Raw genomic sequence first — 23,467 nt, forward strand, 5'->3', positions numbered from 1 at the left:
GCTCTGACCTCTTAGATTTTAACTCTGTATTTGGCTCTGTGTTTCTTATTTAACAAGACGGTTACATCTACACCAGAAGCAGAAGTGTCTTGTGATGCTGCTTCAGCCTCCTCCCACTGTCCTTGGAAAGGAACATGTGCCACTTTGCTAGCAAGAGAAAAGCACTTAAGTGCTTGCCATTTGCTACTACATCTGTTCCTTGATTCTGTCTTCTGTAGAAGTACTTTGTTCTATACATAGTTGTGCAAAATACTTGGCTTGAATGATATATAAGACATGAGTAAAAAAATCTTGTTTTCACAGACGTTTAGATTCATAGGCTGTTGTAAATTGGAGACTGCATGGGTGTATTAACTAATAAGTATTTTTTTCTTGGTTTTTTTTTTTTTGAAATTTTTATTTATTTTTGGAGACAGGTTCTTGCTGTCTATATATTTGTATATATAGTTATTTAACATATATATATATATATATATATATATAAAGAGATCTATATAGAGAGGGATCTCTCTCATATATATGTACACACACACACACACACACACACACACACACACACACACACCCCTCTTCATTGCTGGGATTAGAGATGTGTGCCGCCACACTTGCTCTTTTTTTAAGAGTTAAATAGGGGGCTGGAGAGATGGCTTAGTGGTTAAAAGCACTGACTGCTCTTCCAGAGGACCCAGGTTCAATTCCCAGCACCCACATGGTAGCTCACAACTGTCTGTGACTCCAGTTCCAGAGGACCCGGTACTCATGGCAAAACACCAATGCACATAAAACAAAAATAAATAAATAAAAACAAAGAGTTAAAAGGGTAAATTAACATTTCTCTTTCTGTAGGAGGAAAAGGATTAGTAGATATTCAGCCTCACTGGGTGTCTGCCCTGGCTTGGCCAGAAGAAGGTCCAACTACAGCCTGGTCTGGAGAGTCTCCAGAGTTATTGCTGGTGGGACGGATGGATGGGTCTCTAGGATTGATCGAAGTTGTTGACGTGTCCACTATGCACCGCCGAGAACTGGAACACTGCTATCGAAAGGATGGTAAGAAGTTACACTAGTCAAGAAATTAGACAAATAGACAAAAAGGGTTTTGGTTGAGTATAAATGATGAGTGAATGTTACTTTTGACTTTGTTCTCTAAAATTTCTAGGTATTTGATTTTAATTAGTAATTGAATTGAAATCTATTTCTCTCCCGCCCCTTACTGTATCTCTCTGACAAAGGGAGACTTCACTTTGTTTCTCCATATTAGTCATTCATCCTTTGTGTGAATGATTTAACATTTATAGCAGGATCCAAATATAACTTAAAAGATAGAGCTGTCAAAGGGGAGAAAAATCATTAGTTAAAAACAAGTTGTTAACCACTGAGTAAAATTAAGGAAATAGTGGAAGATGGAGGAGGAAGGTTCCTGGACTCAGCAGAAGAAACAAATTCTGCCTGTTATTTCTTACCGAGTACCTTTGAGTAAGTGCATGGCTTATTAGCAGTTTTTAGTAGTTATTTGGGTAAAGTCCAGTAATTCATAGATCACAGTGCCTATTTGTATGGTATTCTATTTGGCAGGAGAGTTGTTTGTTATGTTTGGGTTTGGGCTTTTTAAAATCCACTTTTAAAATTTTGATAACTTCACAGGCTTCAAAAGCTAGAGAGTTTCGAAAGGCTTAGAAGGAAAATCTTCCCATCTGCTCAGCCTTCCCCATCCCTTCCTCTAGGCACTATTTCCTACTAACCAGCTCACAGCGTACAGAAAAGCAGTGGTGACCAGAGGCTGGGGTAGACAGTCTTGAGAGACTGAGAACACCAATTAGGGCATCCAAAGGAAGCGAGCAGATGGTTTTCTATGGTTTATGCTACTTTACTTCTGTTTTTATAGTAGATTCTTCCCCAAAGAACTGGTACAGTGCCTTAATACCAACCAAATTGTTACTTTCTTTTCTTTCTTTCTTTTTTTTTAACAAAACCTCCTTGAAAAGAATGAAATGTTAACAATGAGGTCATTTCTTTCAGTCATAAATGACATTCTTTAAATTGATTTGTATGGGCTCTAGGCTGTAGGTTCTAACTTGTGAGCTATGTGGAAGTTTTCTTGCTGTGATGATAGTAGCACAGATCTCTTTCAAAGTGTCTAGTTATGTGTCTAGATAATGACAAATTCATCCTTTTATATCTTTTTCATGGTAGTATCTGTCACTTGCATTGCCTGGTTCAGTGAAGACAGACCGTTTGCAGTAGGATATTTTGATGGAAAATTGTTAATGGGAACAAAAGAACCACTTGAGAAAGGAGGCATTGTTCTTATTGATGCACATAAGGTAAAGGCCATCTTCTAGATGGTTGCTTTTCTTGATTCTTCTATTGTAGTTTTGTTTGGTAGTAGTATCTTCAACAATATTTTGCATTGGTTACTATGATTTAATAATCTGTTTTTACACAAAGTCTTTGTGCCATGTGTTCATATGGAAAAATCTGTGTTTAAAAAAAAATCAAGCTACAAAAGAAATGAAACAAAAGAGTAAAATAGGAGTGCCCCAGGAATATCCCCTGCCCAGGGTATCTCCATTAATACCAGGCTTTCCACTAATGAAACCTCAGAGGTTTCCAGTCTGATGTTTACAGGGCCACCCAGTCAGGTGACATACAAGCAAGAAACCAGGAGTTGAGAAGTGTGGAAGGAGGATTATAAAAAAAACACAGAGGGCTAGCGAGATGGTTCAGAGTTTAAGAGCACTGGCTACTCTTCCTGAGGACTCAGGTTCAATTACCAGCATTTAACATGGCAGCTCACAGCCATCTGTAACTCAGTCCCAGGGATTCCTATGCCCTCTCTGGCCTCTGCAGGCACCAATCATGCACATAGAGCACAGACATGCATGCAGGCAAAATACTCATATGCATAAAATAAAATTATAAAAAAATGAAAAGAAAAACAGAAGAGCACAGTGGTCAAGACATATAAACACAAAACATGCCCTAGACTCTCATATGCATTTTCACTAATTTGGGGTGAGGGATTTTTTTTTCTTTCTGTTTTTGGTTCTGTCTTTTCACATTGTAATGATGAGCAGTCAGTATGTACACATGCAAAGGAAAAGTACTGTATGTCTTCAGAGCCAGGTTTTCAAAGTTTATTTATCTTGACATTTATTCACCTTTGACGTAATTGATATATAATGTAGACTGTATTAAAAGGCAAGTTGATTAAGATTAGGAATTATGTAGAAATATCAGATTCATATAAAAATAATTGTGTTATAGACGTATCATCCACAAATAATATAAAATACTTATTGTGAAGCAAGTATTATTCTGATTTTTTTCCCTACCATTTTAAGGAGACTCTTGTTAGTATGAAATGGGACCCAACAGGCCATATTCTTATGACATGTGCCAAAGAAGAAACTGTGAAACTCTGGGGGCCGGTTTCAGGATGCTGGCGCTGTCTGCATTCACTCTGTCATCCATCCACTGTAAATGGTATCGCCTGGTGTAGCCTTCCAGGGAAAGGAGCCAAGTTGCAGTTACTGATGGCCACGTATGTTATAAATCTGTGTGTGTGTTGACTTTTATGGTCGTGTAGACTGTTACTTGGAATAGTATGACTTCTCAGTAATCTCAATTTAGTGTCTGTTACTATTTTTATAATGTGTAACACCATAAAATTACCTAAGAGGGAGCTGGAGAGATGACTCAGTGATTGAGAGTACTTGCTCTTCCAGAGGGACCCGGGTTTAATCCCCAGCACCCACATGACAGCTCACAACTGTCTATAACTACAGTTCTAGGAGATCCAACACCCTCACACAGACATACATGCAGGCAAAACACCAATGCACATTAAAACAAACGAATGAATAAATTTTTTAGAGATTGTCTAAAAGAAGTACAGAGTAGATTTTCAGATTTTCATTTGGTATGTTTTCCTTTGTGATCTTTTTATTAAGTGGCTGTCAGAATGGCTTAGTGTGTGTTTGGCGTATTCCACAAGATACCACACAGACCAGTATGAGTAGCTCAGAAGGATGGTGGGACCAGGAATCAAATTGTCAGGTAATGTGTGGCTGTTTAAGACTTTATCTGAAACTATAGTGCAATAACTCCTCCTCAGTAAGGCATTTACTGCTATACCTGAAGGGCATGAGCCATCAGGGAAATGTAATAACTGTTGTAATTTGTATGCTTTCTCAAGTTCATGTAATTTTTATAAGTCAAGAACACTATCATTACTGGTTGCTGTGAGGTGTTTACTGTGTATTGAGTGGTGATCATGTTGGTGATGAATAAAATGGGTGTTATGGATATACTAGTCCTGAGTGAAGTCAGGTACAGTGGGGTGACACTGTAGGAGTTACCATCCAGGGCATCTCCTACCAATGTCAGAATCCCACCTGCTGAGCCGGGCAGTGGTGGCGCACGCCTTTAATCCCAGCACTCAGGAGGCAGAGGGAGGTGGATCTCTGTGAGTTCAAGGCCAGCCTGGTCTACAAAGTGAGTTCCAGGGAAGGCACAAAACTACACTGAGAAACCCTGTCTCAAAAAACCAAAAAAAAAAAAAAAAAAGAATCCCACCTGCTGAAAGAAGAGTTACAAACTTAGATACTTGCAAAGACATCTAGACAAGTCACATAAACTCATGAATCTGGGAGTTATGAAGAAGAGAAAGCACAGACAAAACCAGGAGGCACGCATGCTTCATCTCAGAGTAGACTTCCTAGACTTTTTCTACTCTCAACCTCTTCACCTAAGAAACTCGTACACAACCCTGTGTGGGTATATCAAGTAGGTGAGCACAGCAAACATTCACCGATAATAAATCATAATGAAATTTATTTTAGATCAATTCTTTGCTATACATCTGATTTTACCATTTATTAAAGAGGAAAGCAAATTTACATACTTATGGGATACATGTGCATGTTTATTTTTACATTAAAGAATTAAGTCTTGGCTGAGGGTTTGATAGTGAAAGTCCTTCCGAGTTGGCCAATTGTTTATTTCATAATTGTCAGTACTGAGAACACGGTTTTGCATCAGTGCATTGTACAGAATGGCAGGTGTATAAATAGAATCATTTCAAAATTGTTGGAAATTCTGTCCTAATTCTGAGCCAAAAGATTTTTTTGAAAAATTAAATTGGTCAGTGACTTAAACAGCAAGTTTTAAAATCAAATACTCAAATTCAGTACAACCCAAAGATATACTAGTTTGATGCTTGCTAATGAATGGTAATCGGAAAATACAAAAAGACTTTGTTTTCTGTAATTAAGCGATTACATTTCTGTAAGAACAGAAAACTTTGTATGTAAAGAAATCACTACAATTCATAGCATGTAATCTCAAATTTTAACCAGGGTGTTTCATGAAGCCTTCGCTGGTGTGTGTTGCACAGGGGACAACATGCGCAGTGCAGGGAGACGCACGTACTCAGAACCACGGCTATAGCAGGGTCTGCAGTGCAAAGGCAGTCACTGTCAGAGACGCCTGGGGTCCGTCCGTACGTGTTTGGTTTCGCATTAATTTTTTGGTCATGATATTTTCAGAAACCTTTTGCTGTTTCCAAATGTTTCAGAGCCTCGGCATTCAGTTACTAGGTGGGCTCTGACCCTGTTTAGTAAATGTTGATATCAAGTGCCCAGCTGATTGCCACTTCTGTAGAATTAAGAGCCTGTTGTTAACAAAGTATCTAATTTTTAAAATAGAAGCCAAACCCCTACTATTAAGTAAAAACTCCAAATAATAAGATACTAATATCGCCATTTTACATTTCTTTAAATACTGAGTGCCTGATTAAACTGAATCTCTGAACTACGAGTTTGCAGCTCCTTTCTGTCTGTGATTCAAACACCCTTTGAGGAAAGAAGCTCCCTTTAGTTGCCTTTGGGTAGATTGGTGCCTCTGGTACTATCCTTAACTAGAATAAAGAGGAAGCAATTGCAGGGAGAAGGGAAGGAGTAGCCAGCTAAATGATAGGAGGGAAGTACCACCCAAAACAGTGTTACAGACAGAACCATCAGCTGACAGTAGGGAAACCTGCTTATGTAGAATGATTACATGTAGTTCACAAGTGATAGGTGAGAAAATAAAAATTACATGAAGTCAAGCTGTTGGTCACAAGCAAAAGTCAAAATTTTCTGTCCCACAGATATTGGAACTTTGAAATATAGTAATTTCTGCTTGTTTAAAGAACAGAAAATTAGCCAGGCGGGGATGGTGCACACCTTTAATTCCAGCACTTAGGAGGCAGACACAGGCAGGTCTTTGAGTTCTAGGCCAGCCTGGTCTACAGAGTGAGTTCCAGGACAGCCAGGGCTACAGAGGGAAACCCTATCTTAAAAAACAAAACAAAACAAAAAAGGACAGAAAATTAGTTTTAAAAAATATAGAAACAAAATTAGGTTGCTGCTTGCTTGTTGCTCATCAAGTTAAGTAACTATGGGAGAAAGTGTCTCTACCTCAATCCCCAGTTTCCTACTACTGACATGTAAAATTTCCAGTCTCAGAATCTCGAACCTGTACGTTATTTGTAACTAATACATATTCAAAACAATTAATTGTAGGATGGCTGTAGGAAATCGGCAGGAGCCAAGTGTGTTTATCAGCTGCGGGGACACATCACTCCTGTTCGGACTGTGGCCTTCAGTTCTGATGGGTTGGCCTTGGTGTCTGGTGGACTTGGAGGGCTTATGAACATTTGGTCTTTAAGGGTAAGAACACAGATTTTTTTTAATGTTAAGATACATTTTATATTATCTTAGATCATATATAATTAAAATTAACTAATCTTAATATTTCATGTAACAGTGTCTTAGGTAATGAAGAAGCTCCTATAGAGATGACTCTTTGTATAAGATAGATGAATCATCTGTAGAACCAATCTCCTGTCCTTTGGTTTTTCTTACTGATAAGTATTTTTAAAATGAAAAGTGGCTATAAAGTGAAAAGTAGGTTAAAAGTCAATGTTGTTGAATTCAGCTCAGTTATAATTTTTTAATGTATATTTTGTGAATATAAAGTAACAGATGTTGTGTCAACAATGCTTAAAGTCAGGAAATGAGCACTGATAAATATATCTCATTTTAGGATGGCTCTGTCTTACAAACTGTTGTGATAGGCTCTGGAGCTATTCAGACCACAGTATGGATTCCAGAAGTTGGGGTAGCTGCCTGCTCAAATAGATCAAAGGTAACCTTCCAGTCCCAGCAAGTCATTGAGTATGAGCCTGGGGAAGTGTTAGAAGTTACAGTCTAAGCCTCTCACTGCCCAGAGGGACAACTGCTACCTGAAAGATTATTGCTTGCCCAAGAGAATGCATCTACTGAATGGTAGAAAGGGGTTAGAATCTGAGGATGCTCATTTCTTATTTAGTTTCTTTCTGATGTACCTGGGCTTTGCCGAAAGTACTTGATTTGATTTTTTTTAAGTTGTTCCATTGGAAAACATAAGTAGATTCTGATTTTCTCACATGAATTTTGACAGCACTAAATATCTCAAAAGAATATTCTGTGGGGAAAAAAATCTCAAAAGCATTTAAGTATCCAAAATATATCATGGCTTTGAAATTTAAGAGGCTAATAAAAGTGGTAGCCACCTGCTGTAAAAAAATTCTGATGTATGGTATTACCCTATAGCAGTGTTCATACTCTCAAAGATTAAAGCCAGTGTGCTGTTTGAGTTACATTTTATGTGCTTAAATAGTGTTAAAAGAAGCTATAATTTCATGTGAATGGTCCTACTAAAAATAAAAATAAAAGCTAATCAAGCCTAGGATGTTTTTAAGATTAGTAATATAGTACGTAGCGTCCTAAGCAGTACAAACAGCCATGGAGTCTACTGCATAGACTAGGGCAGTTCTGGGGCTTTTGCATTGTGTTCCTGAGGAAACAACTATTTTCATTTCTACTATTGTCCCTGTAGTCATGTCAGATTTGTGAAGTGCACTGAATGCCTAGTCTTACAAGTCCTGTGAACTAGCAGATAATTAACATTGTTTTTAAGGAAAAATTGTTAAGGTGGCTTTTTGTTTTGTTTTATTCACTTGTTTTACTTAAAATTAGGATGTTTTAAAGTTTCATAGACTTTTTTTATATATAAAAAGGAAAAGTATTTAATCCAATTACTGGAGAGAATTTCTCAGGTTGATTAATGATGGAATGATTTTTAATCTTTTATTTAAATATATTAATCATATGGCATAATTTATTTTTCTACCAGGATGTTTTGGTTGTGAACTGTACAGCAGAATGGGCTTCTGCCAATCATGTTTTAGCAACCTGTAGGACAGCCCTGAAACAACAGGGTGTTCTAGGGTTAAACATGGCTCCCTGCATGAGAGCATTTCTGGAGCGGCTACCCATGATGCTTCAAGAGCAATATGCTTATGAAAAGGTAACTCATCACCCTAATTCCTATAGTACTTGGTATTCTAGAATTCGGATTCCACCCCACTCATCCCTCCCACAGGGACAGGACATTTGAGGGAAATAATTGCAGCTTAGTGGGACAGAAGTGAAGTCAGTTGTTCAGTAATCTTAAGCCCATTCTTTCTTTATTTTCACCTGAGTAAAATGAAACTATAACCCTCAAATTTGTAGTGTTGATACATTCTTTTTCAGATGATTTATTCACTCCATACCCAGTTAATTTCACTGAAGAATCTGCCTGGATTTAATTTTCATGGTTTCTGTGATAGATTTGCTCTGTCATGATTAAAGACTGCCGTAAAAGAGAATTTGTCTTTGATGACTACCAAGGTTTTCTTGGTAAAGGAAGAAATGTGAGAAGAGCCGAATCTTTTTGATTTACGTATTATATACCTTGTTTATAATCAGGAAAAAATACATACACACACACACACACAAAAAAAAAAAAAAGGGATATGAGTGGCAAAACCAAATAAAGTTCTTGTTTGACTAATATTGTGCCAGCATAAGTTTCTTAGTTTTGATGAATATTGTATGATTATATAAGTTAATTTATACATATTAGAGAAAATTGAGTAAAGACTATGTAGAATTTTCTTTATTAGCTCTATAAGCTTTCATAAGTTTACTCAGAATATCTGACATCGGCTCCTTAACACGTCATTCTTTTTGTTTTTTGTTTTTTCTTAGCCTCATGTGGTTTGTGGCGACCAGCTTGTTCACAGCCCCTACATGCAGTGTCTGGCTTCCCTTGCTGTGGGCCTTCATCTGGATCAGCTGTTGTGTAGTCCTCCAGTGCCACCACACCATCAGAACTGCCTCCCTGACCCTGCATCCTGGAATCCTAATGAGTGGGCCTGGTTAGAATGCTTCTCAACCACAATCAAGGCTGCAGAAGCCCTGACCAATGGAGCACAGTTTCCAGAGTCATTTACTGTCCCAGATCTAGAGCCTGTGCCCGAGGATGAGCTAGTACTCCTCATGGTAAGTGAGGCATGAGCTGCTGTTATTTGTAGTGGAGATTGCACCGTGGCTGCTTTGGTATGCCACAGTTACTTTGCTGGCTTGACTAGCTAGTGGCATGCCCTTATATTAAACGGAATATACTTTTCTGTTGGATGCCTATTCAAGTCTCAGGTGACAGAGCCCTTCTGAATCTGCTGACTCCATACATAGTTCCATACTTTTCTGTTATCTTCATCTGTAGGTGCTTGTCAAGTGCCTTAATCATACACATTTTTAGTTTTCTTCTGGTCACTCTGATATTTATGCCACATAGAGATTCTGATTTACTCCACACTTTAAACATGCTAGTAATCAGCATCAAGTGAGAATACAGAAGAGTGTTTGGTGCCCTTTCTTTTTGACTGTATTTGATAGTGTCTAGCTATAGAAATGATGATAAAGGTAAAATGCTAATATAGGAGGTGCAAGCCAGCACCTGACTTAACCTTAATTAAGGTTTATATATGCAAATATTTGAACATAAAAATGTAAATACAACAACAAATAACTGAATTGAGGAAAATTATCTGAATATATCATTTTTTAATCAAGAAATGTCTTCCATATTGTTGTGGATGTTATACTCAGTGCACCTGCCTGACATGTACAGGGCCCTGAGTTCAGCAGCAGCACCACATACATACAGATGATAGACAAGAGAGGAGTGGAATAGAATAGAATAGAATAGAATAGAATAGAATAGAATAGAATAGAATAGAATAGAATAGAATAGAATAGAATAGAATAGAATAGAATAGAATAGAATAGAACAGAGTATAACAGGTGTTTTTGAACACCATTTGGCCCTAATATCATCTTATAGATATGGAAACTATAGCCCAAATCGATGACGAGACTTACCCACTAGACCAGACAAAGAATCTAGGGAGGCTGTAGGTTTTGTACATGGTTTGCCCTCATAGGTGCTCTTAAACAGATCTTTTTTTATTTATTTTAGTTTATGTGTATTCGTGTTTTGCCATGGGTATCGGGTCCCCTGCAGTTGGAGTTCCAGACAGTTGTGTGTAACACAAATTGTTAAAATGGTTTTTTAATTAAAACAAAACAAAAACAAAAAAACCCGGGACCAGATATTGGGGTAAATGCTGAAAGATCAGAGAGACAAAGGAATAAGCCACAGCCACCTCTTACCTTACCAACTCCTCAGTTTAAAAAAGCCTCAGCCGATAGGCCTCTAGCAGAAAGGGGTCCCTCAGCCAAAAAGCTTCAGTTCCTGTCTCCTCTGCCTTATATACCTTTCTCCGCCCAGCCATTAAAAAGGTGTGTGTGCTTCCCAAGTACTGGGATTAAAGGTGTGTGCCACTATTGCCAGGCTCTGTTTCTCTCCTAGACTGAGTCAATCTCATGTAGTCCAGGGTGGCTTTGAACTCAGAGATCCAGGGTGGATCTCTACCTCCTGAATGCTAGGATTAAAGATGTGTGCCACCACTGTCTGGCCTCTATGTTTAATCTAGTGGCTTGTTCAGTTCTCTGATCTTCAGGCATTTTATTAGGGTACACAATATATTACCACAGTTGTGAGCTGCCATATAGATACTAGGAATTGAACCCAGGTCCTCTGGAAGAGCAGCCAGTACTCTTAACCCCTGAGCCATCTCTCCAGCCCCAAATGGTTTTAGCACTGAATCAAGGCTACAATGATAGTGAAAACATGTATAATAAAAGTAAATATTAGAAGGCAAAGTGCAAGTTTGAAACTACTGTGACATTGGAGTTGCCGGATGGGGTGGCATATGCCTATAGCCCCAATTTCTTAGGAGGAAGAAGCAAGAGAATTTTGAGACCAAGAGTTTGAAGCCAGCTTACCTGAGCAACATAGCAAGACCCTGTTTTCTTAAAAACAAAATAAGAACAACTATTCTTGACTTGTCCTAATATCACCATGTTCTTTAGAAAGGAAGCTTTATCTGTAGTCAGGAGCAGATTAAATCCTGACAAAGCATCGTTGATTGTGATGTGTGCTCTGTCTTGCAGGATAACAGCAAGTGGATCAATGGCATGGATGAACAAATTATGTCTTGGGCAACTTCCAGGCCTGAGGTCAGTAAAGATAAGATTACTATGTGGTGGGTTTCAGTCAGTCTTTTGATTGTAAATGCATATATCTGTGTCCTTCTGTTTCCTGTAGTGGTTGGCACATGCTTGTGCTCAGTATGTATTTGTTTGAGCAACTGGATGATCCTAACTTTAGGTGCCTGTGGGTTTTCTAGGACTGGCACCTGGGAGGTAAATGTGATGTCTACTTATGGGGTGCTGGCAGGCATGGACAGCTGGCCGAAGCGGGAAGAAATGTAATGGTACCAGCCACTGCTCCTTCATTCTCACAGGCCCAACAGGTAACTAGCAGAGTAAAGACTAGGGAAGAAATGTGGGAATTCCAAATGCTGTCTGGAACTTACTTTGGGTTGAAGCTTGTCAGTTTCATAGTCATTGTGGTGAATCATTAAAGAACCTCGTTTTATCTGTGGCCTCCAAATGAAAGCTTGCTAAGGTTTTATTGTACTCAAGACATTTTAAGAAGTTTCTAAATTGTTCTTGCCTCCAAGTATAGTGAATTAATATCACAATGTATTAGGCCAATGCAGTGTATATTTGTGGAAGCTGAGCTAATCTAATCACTGTTCTCTTTGGGAACCTAGAACTACCTAGAACTACCTAGAACCTTTAGCCAGACTTTATTGGTACTCCTCTCTCCATCTAATAGTCCGGGCACTGTGTTCCCAAACTGTCCTTGAGGCCGTTCATTTCACTTCAGCTCTCCTACTTACGCTGCCGTAGAAGCCACTTTTCTTCCCTGTTGTGGTCCTCGCCAGTTTCTGCCTCTTTCTGCACCCACCTTCCCTCCTGCTTCTCTTACCTGTGCTGTTTAGCTGTGCAACACACTTTAGTTTAGTTAGCTGAACTCTCATAACTTATCTCAGATGGGCCTCCGATGGGCCTTGATTGTTATCAGAATTATAATAATCGAAGGTTTTAGGGAAGCCACAGGTAAGCCAGTTTTGGTGCAAAGGAGAAAAGAACTGGTAGAGATATCCTCGGATACATGGATCACCTACAATGTCTGAAGCTAGAGATTAACAGTGAGGGTAACGGGGAGGTAAGGTTTATTTTAGATAATTTCATGCTTGTACACTGTGTATCTTGATCATATTCGACCCAAATAAAGACAATGTTTTTTATCCTGTGTTTTATACTAGGTTATATGTGGTCAGAACTGTACCTTTGTCATCCAGGCCAATGGCACAGTGTTGGCCTGTGGGGAAGGAAGCTATGGCAGATTAGGGCAAGGAAATTCAGATGACCTTCATGTACTGACTGTTATTTCAGCCCTGCAAGGTGAGGCTACCTTGACTTTAAAATGGTTAGAAACTGTGACCTGACTATGTGCATCTACTGGAACTCTTGTCAACTTGGCGAACCCGTGGGGTTTGCTTATGTTTGGATTCTAGTTAGGGAACGCATACAGCCTAAGTTTCCACATCTGAAGCTGTTTCATAAGTAGGAATGCTAGAATCCAGCAGCAGGTATGTATTTGAGACCCAAGGAAAAGGAATTGTTTTAAAATTGCAAACAGTTCTTTAAAATTGTTAAACTGTGACTAGGGAGTCATGTGTGTGTTTCATTAACATAAAAACCAGTCCACATGAAAATCTCCAGCTGTGCTAGAGAGTTTAAAGGGCATTTCTGGCAAAGCTCTGTGTGACTTGAGAAAGAATGCCTTAAGAAAAGCAGCTACAGGGTCTCATGGATCCCAAAGCTTACAATAAGGAATCTCCTTTGAACATGTGACATGATGTCATCTGCAAATGTGTTAGGCTGTATCCGTAGCCATCTTAGGATGTATTTGGCCCACAGGCTGTAGAGTGAGCATGTCTGTTCCATGGAGAACACAGAGGACTCTAAGAAAATGCTTCTACTTAAGACATACCAGTGAGTTGACAGGAACTTCCTACAGACCTGGATGGTAGAGTGCTGCAGTGTAGATAGAAACACAGGCTGGGTTCCTACCCATTCTTTCCTGTCCCTGGCTCTCCATAACCACTACACTACTTTGCAACTCAGTCTCTGCAACTATAGAAAATGGGGTGTTGTTGTCTGTGCCCTAGATCTCTGTGGAAGGAGAAATGAGACAGTCCTTTGAAAGTGTTTATAGGAGTGGCTAGAATATCATCACCCTTAGTGGCTGTAACCGCTGTTCTTACCTCCCTCATCTTCATTAGTTTGTGTGACTGCTCCCAGTTTTGCCAGGTTGTGTCTGTAAATTTGATTTAAAGATTTAAAAAGTTTGTTATTCACAGTACTATTTCACATGTTAGGGCATTCTATAGCAGCTTCAAGAATAATGTTTTACCATTTAACACCTCTTATATTTCTGTTATCTTCTAGGCTTTGTGGTGACTCAGCTGGTGACTTCCTGTGGCTCTGATGGGCACTCAATGGCCCTGACAGAAAGTGGTGAAGTCTTCAGCTGGGGAGACGGAGACTACGGCAAACTTGGCCATGGGAACAGTGACAGGCAACGGCGGCCAAGGCAGATCGAGGCCTTACAAGGAGAAGAAGTGGTACAGGTCAGGCCTGGCGTGGATACGTTTGCCTTTGAATGTAGATACGGAGTTGTTAAATAGCATTCTGAAGTTCAGCTAGGAGAAATAAGTATAAAAACAGATTCTGTGAGAGGTATAAGAGATCCACTGTTTTTGGTTATGCAGGCTCGTTATTGAGCTTTTCAGGAATTAAATAGATTTTAATGTTAGAATGTACTTAACTTTTCCAAGCCATCTAACTTGGTCCAGGATACAATGCTGCAAGGGTCTTGGAAAAAACACCACAGGATTAGGTCCTACCTTACAGTTCTTGGTAGGTAGAGGGGGAGCCTTATTTAACCCCATCCTTTTTGTTGCAAAAGGGATGCGCGTGTCTGTCATCTTATATCAGCTGGTGATATAAGATAATGTTGAAAAACTACATAACACCCCGGGGTTTACTATAAACTTTTCCACTCATCATCTCCTTTAGACTAGGTCAGTGTACACAGCCACAGGATTGACAGTTATTCCAGGGACTCCTTGGTTTTCCTGAACCTGCTGAGGCAGACCAGAAGGGTTGTGTAGGCAGGTGGACGGCCTGATCTTCACTTGTATGCCAAATGCACTGCTACATTCATAACTGAAACTGACTGGCTTCTTTCCTAAACTCTCTTCTTACAAACCTTTTTCTCCTTGGTTCTGTCCTAGATGTCTTGTGGCTTCAAGCATTCAGCAGTAGTAACATCAGATGGCAAACTCTTCACTTTTGGGAATGGTGACTATGGTCGTCTGGGTCTTGGAAACACCTCTAACAAAAAACTTCCAGAGAGAGTGACTGCGCTGGAGGGATATCAGATTGGACAGGCATGGCATAAGTCAATACAGTGCTCTAGTGATAGTAATTTTCTTACCTCTTCTGTCTGCACTTAGATATTTCCTGTTTGAAAGACCAGAATCCCTAGTTGCATTTAAGGTCTGTACATTTTGTGTGACATATTTTATAATTTTTTTATGATTTTTTTTCTCAATGTGAAAAATTCACAGTTTTTGGCTCCTAATTTTTGGATGTGACTGCTTAAAAAACACTGCCCATAAAGTACTACTACAACTTGCTATAAAGTCTTTTAAAAAGCTGGGTGTGATAACACACACCTGTGATGCCAGCATTTGAAAAGCTGAAACAGGAGGATGAAGAGTTCAAGCAAAGCTGAGGTTATGTGTCATAACTCATCTCAAACAAGCAAACAGCAGCAGCAGCAACAACAACAAAACTGCCTTTACACAGTGCTGTTTGGTTGTTGCTCCTGTGTGGCAGCATTGAGTTGGATGGCTGAATTTTCCCTCTGTGCATAAACACACTGAAAGTGTCTCTCGATCGTGGGTAAGATGTCTTGACTTTTCCTGTGTCGTTGCTGAGACAGCCTCTGGAGTCAGGGAATATTTCTGAGTTACATGTACCTTTTTTTTTTTTTTTTTTTTTTTTTTTGAGACAGGGTTTCTCTGTGTTACAGTCCTGGCTGTCCTGGAACTCACTCTGTAGCCCAGGCTGGCCTCAAACTCACAGAAATCCACCTGCCTCTGCCTCCTGAGTGCTGGAATTAAAGGTGTGCACCACTGCTTGGTTATGTGTACTTTTTCCCCTGCCTTTTGTACTTTTATGTTTTTAGTTAGCTACAGATGCTTGAAGGATTTTACTTTGAAGAAAAGCATTCTTTAAGTATCTTGGGAATTCTGGTTAATGTGTTTGGCTTAACATTTGGATCAGTTACCAAAACTAGTAAGAATCTTGGAAAACAACACATGAAATTTTCAGTCAAGAAGAAAAAGTTCTGGAAGCAGAGTTTGTGTTCAGGCAAGATGATCTGCTCACTGAATACCCTGCTGTTTCTCCAGGTGGCCTGTGGGCTGAACCACACCTTGGCAGTGTCAGCCGATGGCTCCATGGTGTGGGCATTTGGAGATGGAGACTATGGAAAACTGGGCTTAGGAAATTCCACTGCAAAATCCTCCCCGCAGGTCAGTTACTGCCTTGAACCTCAGTTTGAATACAATAGTAATTAGATTCCACTTTTATCAGCACCTCTTGTAAATTGGAAATGCTTTAGCTTGAAGATTTTGTAATTTGTAATGAGTGTTTAAGGCCTTCAGTTGCTTATTCTCAAATGTCCAACATTCTAGATCTTGACTTTTAAATAAGCCATTACTAAAGTGCAATGGATGTAAACATTCTGCAAGGATAAGTCTCTGTCTCTGCAGACAGGCTGAGTGCTGAGTGACTCTGTCCCATATAAAGGGGAAACCAGACTGCCAGGGTCCTTAGGGAGAGATCCATGGGCAGATTTTACAGCTCTGCCTGCAGTTACTGTGTCAGCTTTTTACCACTGAATTGTGCATCTTTCAAAACAACATATATACACATATATATAAGAAATGAGTGCATAGAAAATAAACTAGGAACAGTTATGCTCATTAGGTTTCTTGGTTCTGCAGACCTGTGCAGCTTTGTTATGTGGGCTTTCCTTACATATTTAATAAAGCATCATGACATGATTTCCAACTTTGTTTTCAAGTTCAGTTTGCTATCATATATAGCCTGTGACATGTTAATAGTTGCTTTGAAGAATGTTCAAATAGGGATGCAGAGAAGCAGAAAACTTCCTTTCTGGGGAATGTAGAGGCAGCCTTTATCACCTGGGAAAAGTAAAAGGAAAGCAAACTGACAGGTAGCTGCGTGTGGTCTCTCAGGATCTTGCAGTGTTCTTTAAAAGGTCGTGGTTTTCTTTGGTTTCTGTTCCTCAGTGGAATGCTTCAACTTTACGTGAGTCCCTAAGAATGGTAGCCACACTTCCCAGCCTCTGCACACTTTCTCCCACACACTCAGTTACCACCTAGAGCAGTAGCAGAAAATAATCTTTAGGAATATGGCTCAGGTAAAACAAGTCAGTGACAGTTGGCCTTTTTATTGGAGACCTACTAGATGTTGTAAATGCCAGTAGGAAAACCCATGTTTTTTTGTTTTGTTTTGTTCTTCCTTCTGAGCACATGCCTTGTACTTTTATTTCACAGAAAGTTGATATCCTTTGCGGAATTGGAATTAAAAAGGTTGCTTGTGGAACTCAGTTCTCTGTGGCTTTGACCAAGGATGGTCATGTGTATACTTTTGGTCAAGGTAAGGTATCTTTTAGCCTACGTTGTCTTCTATACATGTACATTATAGAAACATTTGCCTTCTGGGTTTGTAGTGTCTGGGTGGTGTTTACCTTGTGACCCTTGTTCCTTTGCTCCTTTCTGCTCCTATTTGATGAATTTTGTTTCAAGGACAAACTCCCTCCACTGGAGCTCATGTGAGAGCCTTCACTCTTGCTAGAGGATTCCCTGCCGAGAGCTCCTCCTCCTCCTTTCTGCTGCTGTCAGTCTAGAGGCTGAGCGGTGGGTGAGGATGGGGTGAGAGAGGAGGAAGTAAACCGGGACTGTTTCTAGTCTTGGGAGAACACGGAGTCCTCTGTGAGGCTCGAGCTTTCTTAGGGAAGGAACTTAGTCCTTGTTTTAGCTCACTGTGTCATCAGGGTGGTACATCGCCTCACAGAATGGGAGAAAGATGGTTCTGTTTCCTGGTTTCAGAGTTTCAGTCTGTAGTTCTGTGGTTTTCTTGGGAAAAGAGAATGGAGGAACAAAGCTGTTCACCTCAAGGTAGATATGAGGCGGAGAGAGGGGCGGGGGAAACAGCTGGGGGACAAGATACATCCTTCAAACACACTCCTCCAGGCTGGCAAGATAGCTGCATGTGTAAAAAAAAGCACTTGCTGAAAAAAAGAAATGATTGTCCTCTGACCTTTACATACATAGTATGGCATGTGTGTGTGCACACAGGAGGAGGAAGAGAGAAGCAGCAGCAGCAGCAGATAAGGGGCTGAGAAGATGGCTCAACAGCTAATAGCACTTGCTGCTGTTGTAAAAGGCCTGACTTTGGTTCCAAGAACGTCCATCACGTGGGCCACAACCATCTCTAACTCTAATTCCAGGGGATTCAACACCCTCTAGTCTCCATGGGCACTAGGCATGCATGCAGACACTCACACATATACATAAAATAAAAATAAATATTTTACTTGAATAAATAAATGTTAGAAGAAGAAAGATATGCCTTCTGTAACCACTTCTTCCAACCAGGTCCCACCTCTTCGTAATCATTCAGCTGTGGAAGAATCATTAATGAAGTTAGCATCCTCTCAATAGCACTATTGGTATAAGACCACAGCTTCAACACACATGAACCTTTGGGACCACTTTATATTCAAATCATAACGCCATATGGGACCTTCTCTTCTAGATATACGTGTGAAGATATCCAACAGTCTATTGGGAATTTGTATCTGGGACTCCAGAGAGATTGGGTATACAGATCTAGGTTAGGATATTGATTACATAGGGTAGTAGGTACAACTTTAGTCTAGGATTTAAGAAGCCTGGGAGAAGATGTAGAGTGAAGTCTAGAGTAGAATTCTAGGGAATGTTGGGGCAGTTGGTTTTGAATAGCAAATTGGTGAGTCTAGTGAAGAGTCTCTGGGGACAGGGGAACTCCAGCCGTACGTACTATCAGATAGTCATGTGTCATTCCATGGGCCAGAGTCTGAGAGAGCACTGCAGCAAGCAGGCAGGAGCCAACGTACGGTTTAGAGGAACAGCTTTAGCGCAGCTCTGTGAGTGGAAATCAGATGGCAGATGCCATGCCTAATGGCCCTACGGGATGGTGAGCAGCAGGGGTTGAGGGGGTAGAAATTTGAGGCTAAAACTCATCTAATGGCATCTTTTTTAAGAACACAAGAAACTTGAAGGCCTTGTTGAACATGTGCCAGAGTATTGAAAAGTCTCTTGGCTTGAAATACTGACTGTAGTTTTAATTTTCTTTATAAATAAAAAGACTAACATTTCATACAGGAATACCTCAACCTTTTTACTTAAAGTGGTATATTTTGCTGGCATAGCACGTTTTTGCTCGAATGAGTAATATACATCCTTGACATTCTTAACACAAAGAATTAATGACCTATTAAAAAACGCAGACTTCAGGGTGCCATCGTAAACTTCCTCTTGCTATCTTTCAGACCGCTTGATAGGCTTGCCTGAGGGGCGTGCCCGTAATCACAATCGACCCCAGCAAATCCCTGTCCTAGCTGGAGTGGTCATTGAAGACGTGGCAGTAGGAGCTGAACACACACTTGCTTTGGCATCAACTGGAGATGTTTATGCCTGGGGGAGCAATTCAGAAGGGCAGGTAAAGGCCATGTTTGCTGCTCTTTCGTGCCTTAGAAATCTGACACTGTTGCTTATTTGCAAGGATACCTTTATAGTTTATAGTAATTGTGTCCAGAGAATCCTTTGCTTGTGCCATCCCCAGTAGTCACAGGAGTAAATGCAGGAATAGAAATGAAGAGAATATGAAGAGTCTGCAGGTTTGTGTGCTTGGTCCCTCTGTGTGTCTGTGTATGGAGAGAGGCTTTGCTAGGAGATGTCTGAGATAGATGCTTCTACTGAGGTTTTCAGCCATCTTTGCCTCCTCCCATAAATCTCAGATCTGATTGCACATAGAATCAGAGACCCTGATATTCAAGGTCTGTTATTCACAGTAACCTTAGTGAGCATTTATATTCTCATAACTGTATTAGCAGACCAGGAAGTTGCTCATCTTTGTGGTTGCTGTGGTCTTGATGAGAGAATTAATGGTGAAGAGACTTTTGGGAATTCCCTCACTAGGCGTTGACAAGATCTTCCCCACTGATGTTGAACACTTAGCTGCTGCTGCTAAAAACAGAGGCCTGGAGTCCATGTATATTTGATATCTGTACTGTAACCCAGAAGCCAGTGTGTTTTAAGTAAGAGTTCTATAGATCCTTCTGTTCTCACTTTCCAAGAAGAACTCCTACCCTTTCCAGAAGTGGAATGCAAGAGTGACCAGTTGTTAAGACTAATCTGTAAGTTTGGACTGGCTCTGTCGCCTCTTGTTTTTAGAAGACAGTGTAAGCTGTTAGAACTCTGTGATAGAGAAACAAATCAGAATTTATTTCATTATTGATGTTGGTGTATGACACAGACGTTAACAGATTATATCTGCTTGACTTCTGTCTCTTCAATCTCGTGCATTTGTTTTTTATTCTTAGCTTGGCCTAGGCCACACCAACCATGTTCGAGAACCAACCCTGATAACAGTTCTGCAAGGGAAAAACATCCGTCAGATCTCAGCTGGCCGTTGTCACAGTGCCGCATGGACAGCACCACCTGTTCCACCAAGAGCACCAGGTGAGAGGCAGACCGTTTGCACTCCTCCAGCTGCTCTTTCAGTGCCTGATGTACTGTCTGCTTATAGTTCTGAGGGCACCCAGCATCTGTCTGAAACTGTCAAGGCTTCTGGAGTATTCTATTCTCTGTGCTACAAGCACATAAATATTTCCTATGAATCATTTCCTCTGCAGACTTCAGTGTCTAGCAAAGACTCCTGTGCTCTCTCCTCTCTCTCCAGTCCCAAAAGAAATCAGCATGTGTTTTAGGCAAGCAAAATTTAATTAGGTTAGAGCATCTAAAAGTATATTTTCATATAGATAAAAAGATAGCAAATGAAATGGGCCATAATGACCCAGCTTTAATCCCAGCACTTAGACAGAGGCAGGAGGATCTGTTTGAATTCCAGGCCAGCCTGCTCTACACACATAGTGAGTTCCTGGATAGCCAGGGCTGGTAGGGAAAACCTGTTGCAAAACAAAGACAACAAAAAGGTGACAGTTGCTGTGTAAGGCTTACTGTTACAAAGATGAAAATCTCTGGCTTCAGTAGCCTTTGATACAAAGTGTCTGGTCAGTGGCTCCATCCAAATCCAGTTGCTGCTTGCCGTTTTATTCCAGTGTGGAGTATGAATAGTAGCTGCTTCTTGCTTTAAAATTTTTTTTAAATACTACAAAATTATTGTAGGCATTACAAAAAAAAAAAAAAAAGACTTGAAAATATAAGGCAGGGCATAGGGAGACAGCTTATTCAGTAAGTTACCACACAATCATAATGACCAGTGTGGGAGCTCCAACAGCCACAGAAAGAAGCCAGGCATGTTGGCCCGGGTTTGTAATCTCAGTGCTGCTGAGGCAAAGACAGGCAAACCCTGGTGGGGCTCACTGGCCCCCTAGCCTGGCCTGATCAGCAAGCTCAGGCCAATGGAAGAAGACCCTGTCTCCAAAAACAAGGCGGATGGTCATCCTGAGGAATGACCTCTGATTTACTCATACATACACAACGCTAACACATATGCATAATTGTCTCCTTTAGTAAGGACCCTCCGATAGGCTGTGTCTTCCATTTCCCTCAATGTAGCATTACTTTAATTGTGTCATTCTTCTATAGTTCCCATATTTGTGATACTGCTCATCCAAGCCCTAAAGCACTTCTTCTTGCTGGCTTCTGGTGTCTGAGGTATCATAATTTCTGAAGCCATGTGTGACTGGGTCCTTAGAGTCCCTTCTGGTTTTGTTCACCTCCCTACTTCCCCAGCAAGTCTTGGGGAATACTCTTCAGAGAGATGTTTTTTCTTAAGGACTAGCAGTCACATAGATCCCCAGCAAGCAGAAGAGGAATACCTGGTCCTCATTTGCACCATGCATTAATATGAGATTGACAATCATTGAATAGGAAAGGAAGAATCCACCCCACCCCCCCAACCCCAATTGTTTTAGTCCCTTTATTCAAACAGAAACAGTTAAAGGAGAAAAAACTAGGTTTCCTCTGGGTTTTTTTTTTGTTGTTGTTTGGGGCTTTTTTGTTTTATTTTAATTTTGTGTGTATTTGTTTTGTTTCATTGTTTTGGGTTTTTGAGATGGTCTCATGCAGCCCAGGCTAGCCTTGAACTTGCCATACTGCTGAGGATGACCTTGAACTCGTGTTGGAATTATAGGCCTATCCTACCATGCTTGGCTTATGATATTTGAAGTTTTAAGGATCAATACTGTCCTAGTCAATGTTCTCTTGCTTAAAAAGACACCAAGACCATGGCATGTCTTATAAAAGAGAACATTGAATTGGGGCTGGCTTACAGTTGCAGAGGTTTAGTCCATTCTCATGGTAGAATACAGGCAGACTTGGTGTTAGAGAAGTAGCTGAGAGTTCTACAGGCAATAAAAAGAGAGACTCTGGCCTTGGCATGTGCTTTCTGAGACCTTAAAGCCCACTTCCAGCGCCATGCTTCTCCAACAAGGCCACACCCACAAATCGTTTCCGATAGTATCACTCCTTGGTGCCCAAGTATTCTCATTCAAACCACCACAAGTACTAAAGCATCCAAAAAAATTAAGATGAGTTAATGGGTAGAGGAATAGATATCTATGTAGAACAGTAAATACAGCAAAATATTAAGTAGAGAACGTAGGTAGTGAGATTGTGTGTCCATTGAGGGATTATCTTGTTTGAAAGTTTTCAAAATACTTCAGATGGAAGCAATGCATTTTCCTTCACAAGAGCTTCTGTGCTTGGGCAGGTGTGTCAGTGCCTCTCCAGCTGGGCCTGCCTGACACAGTGCCCCCGCAGTACGGGGCACTGAGAGAGGTGAGCATCCACACTGTGCGGGCCAGGCTCCGGCTGCTCTACCACTTCTCTGACCTCATGTACTCATCGTGGAGGCTGCTGAATCTCAGCCCCAACAACCAGGTAAAGTGCTGGAGTGGGAAGTGGTACCCAGGGTATGTTTGCAAGGTCCCGGGCCTTTCTGCCTTTGCACAGTTCTCTCATGGCTAATGTGTTAGCTCTGTGACTCAAGAAGGACGGGGAAGTCAGCAGTTGGAATTCCATTTTATTGCTGACGTGGAGACAAGTGGCTGAACAGAAAGTGTTTTGATTTGTCTAAAATTGGAGGAAGCATGAGTGACTGAGCATGTCATAGCTCCTGCCAAGTCTAATACGTAATGTTAAGTGGCCGGTGTGTGGCCAAATGGCAGGGTATTTTCCTAGCCTATACGAGACACCTGGCTTCCATCCTAGCCCTGGAAAAAGAAAGAGGGAAAACATCTAAGTACATCTAAGTGCTAAAACATCTAAGTGCTGCTAGGACCATAGTACACAGTGGTAAAGAATCAAGTCAGCTGAGAAGTTCAGGAGACTTCTTTCTCCTCATAAAGAGCATTCTCAATCTTGTAAAGGGAAATTAGGGAAAATGAAGTAAATTTGGCTGGTTTGTATGTCTTTATAGACTAGACCCACAGATTAAGAAATAACTAGGTTAGTTAATAAGTAAGCATGTCTGCCAAAATAAAACTCTCAGTCAGAATCCTTTGGATCAACAGTCATGAGAGAAAGGAAAAGACTTGATGTCTTTTTACAAGTAGGCAACAGCCAGGCAGGAGGATGGTCTGTTGCACTAGAGTGTCAGTGAGCTGGTTCTAGTTAAGTGAGAAGTCTGATAAGAAGCCATGTGAGGAAAGTGGCTGAGAATATCTGAACAGTACGTTTTCACATTGT

At 40.5% G+C, this 23,467-nt stretch overlaps 1 protein-coding gene across 22 annotated transcripts in view; it reads left to right on the forward strand.

The window, feature by feature from the left end:
• Positions 1-23,467, forward strand: part of Herc1 (HECT and RLD domain containing E3 ubiquitin protein ligase family member 1) — a 163,870-nt gene that overhangs the window by 128,636 nt on the left and 11,767 nt on the right. For all 22 annotated transcript variants that reach the window (XM_076576547.1, XM_076576558.1, XM_076576562.1 and 19 more), the window contains exons 54-71: positions 847-1,047; positions 2,191-2,321; positions 3,342-3,541; positions 3,951-4,056; positions 6,564-6,710; positions 7,087-7,188; positions 8,218-8,391; positions 9,117-9,410; positions 11,427-11,492; positions 11,663-11,788; positions 12,650-12,788; positions 13,839-14,020; positions 14,687-14,842; positions 15,872-15,994; positions 17,045-17,147; positions 19,084-19,253; positions 20,137-20,275; positions 22,491-22,660. In XM_076576547.1, the coding sequence (XP_076432662.1) occupies positions 847-1,047; positions 2,191-2,321; positions 3,342-3,541; positions 3,951-4,056; positions 6,564-6,710; positions 7,087-7,188; positions 8,218-8,391; positions 9,117-9,410; positions 11,427-11,492; positions 11,663-11,788; positions 12,650-12,788; positions 13,839-14,020; positions 14,687-14,842; positions 15,872-15,994; positions 17,045-17,147; positions 19,084-19,253; positions 20,137-20,275; positions 22,491-22,660 (2,729 nt within the window). The remainder of the gene's footprint in view (positions 1-846; positions 1,048-2,190; positions 2,322-3,341; positions 3,542-3,950; positions 4,057-6,563; positions 6,711-7,086; positions 7,189-8,217; positions 8,392-9,116; positions 9,411-11,426; positions 11,493-11,662; positions 11,789-12,649; positions 12,789-13,838; positions 14,021-14,686; positions 14,843-15,871; positions 15,995-17,044; positions 17,148-19,083; positions 19,254-20,136; positions 20,276-22,490; positions 22,661-23,467) is intronic.

This window comes from Peromyscus maniculatus, chromosome 7, assembly GCF_049852395.1.
Source record: "Peromyscus maniculatus bairdii isolate BWxNUB_F1_BW_parent chromosome 7, HU_Pman_BW_mat_3.1, whole genome shotgun sequence".
Lineage (NCBI taxonomy): Eukaryota > Metazoa > Chordata > Mammalia > Rodentia > Cricetidae > Peromyscus > Peromyscus maniculatus.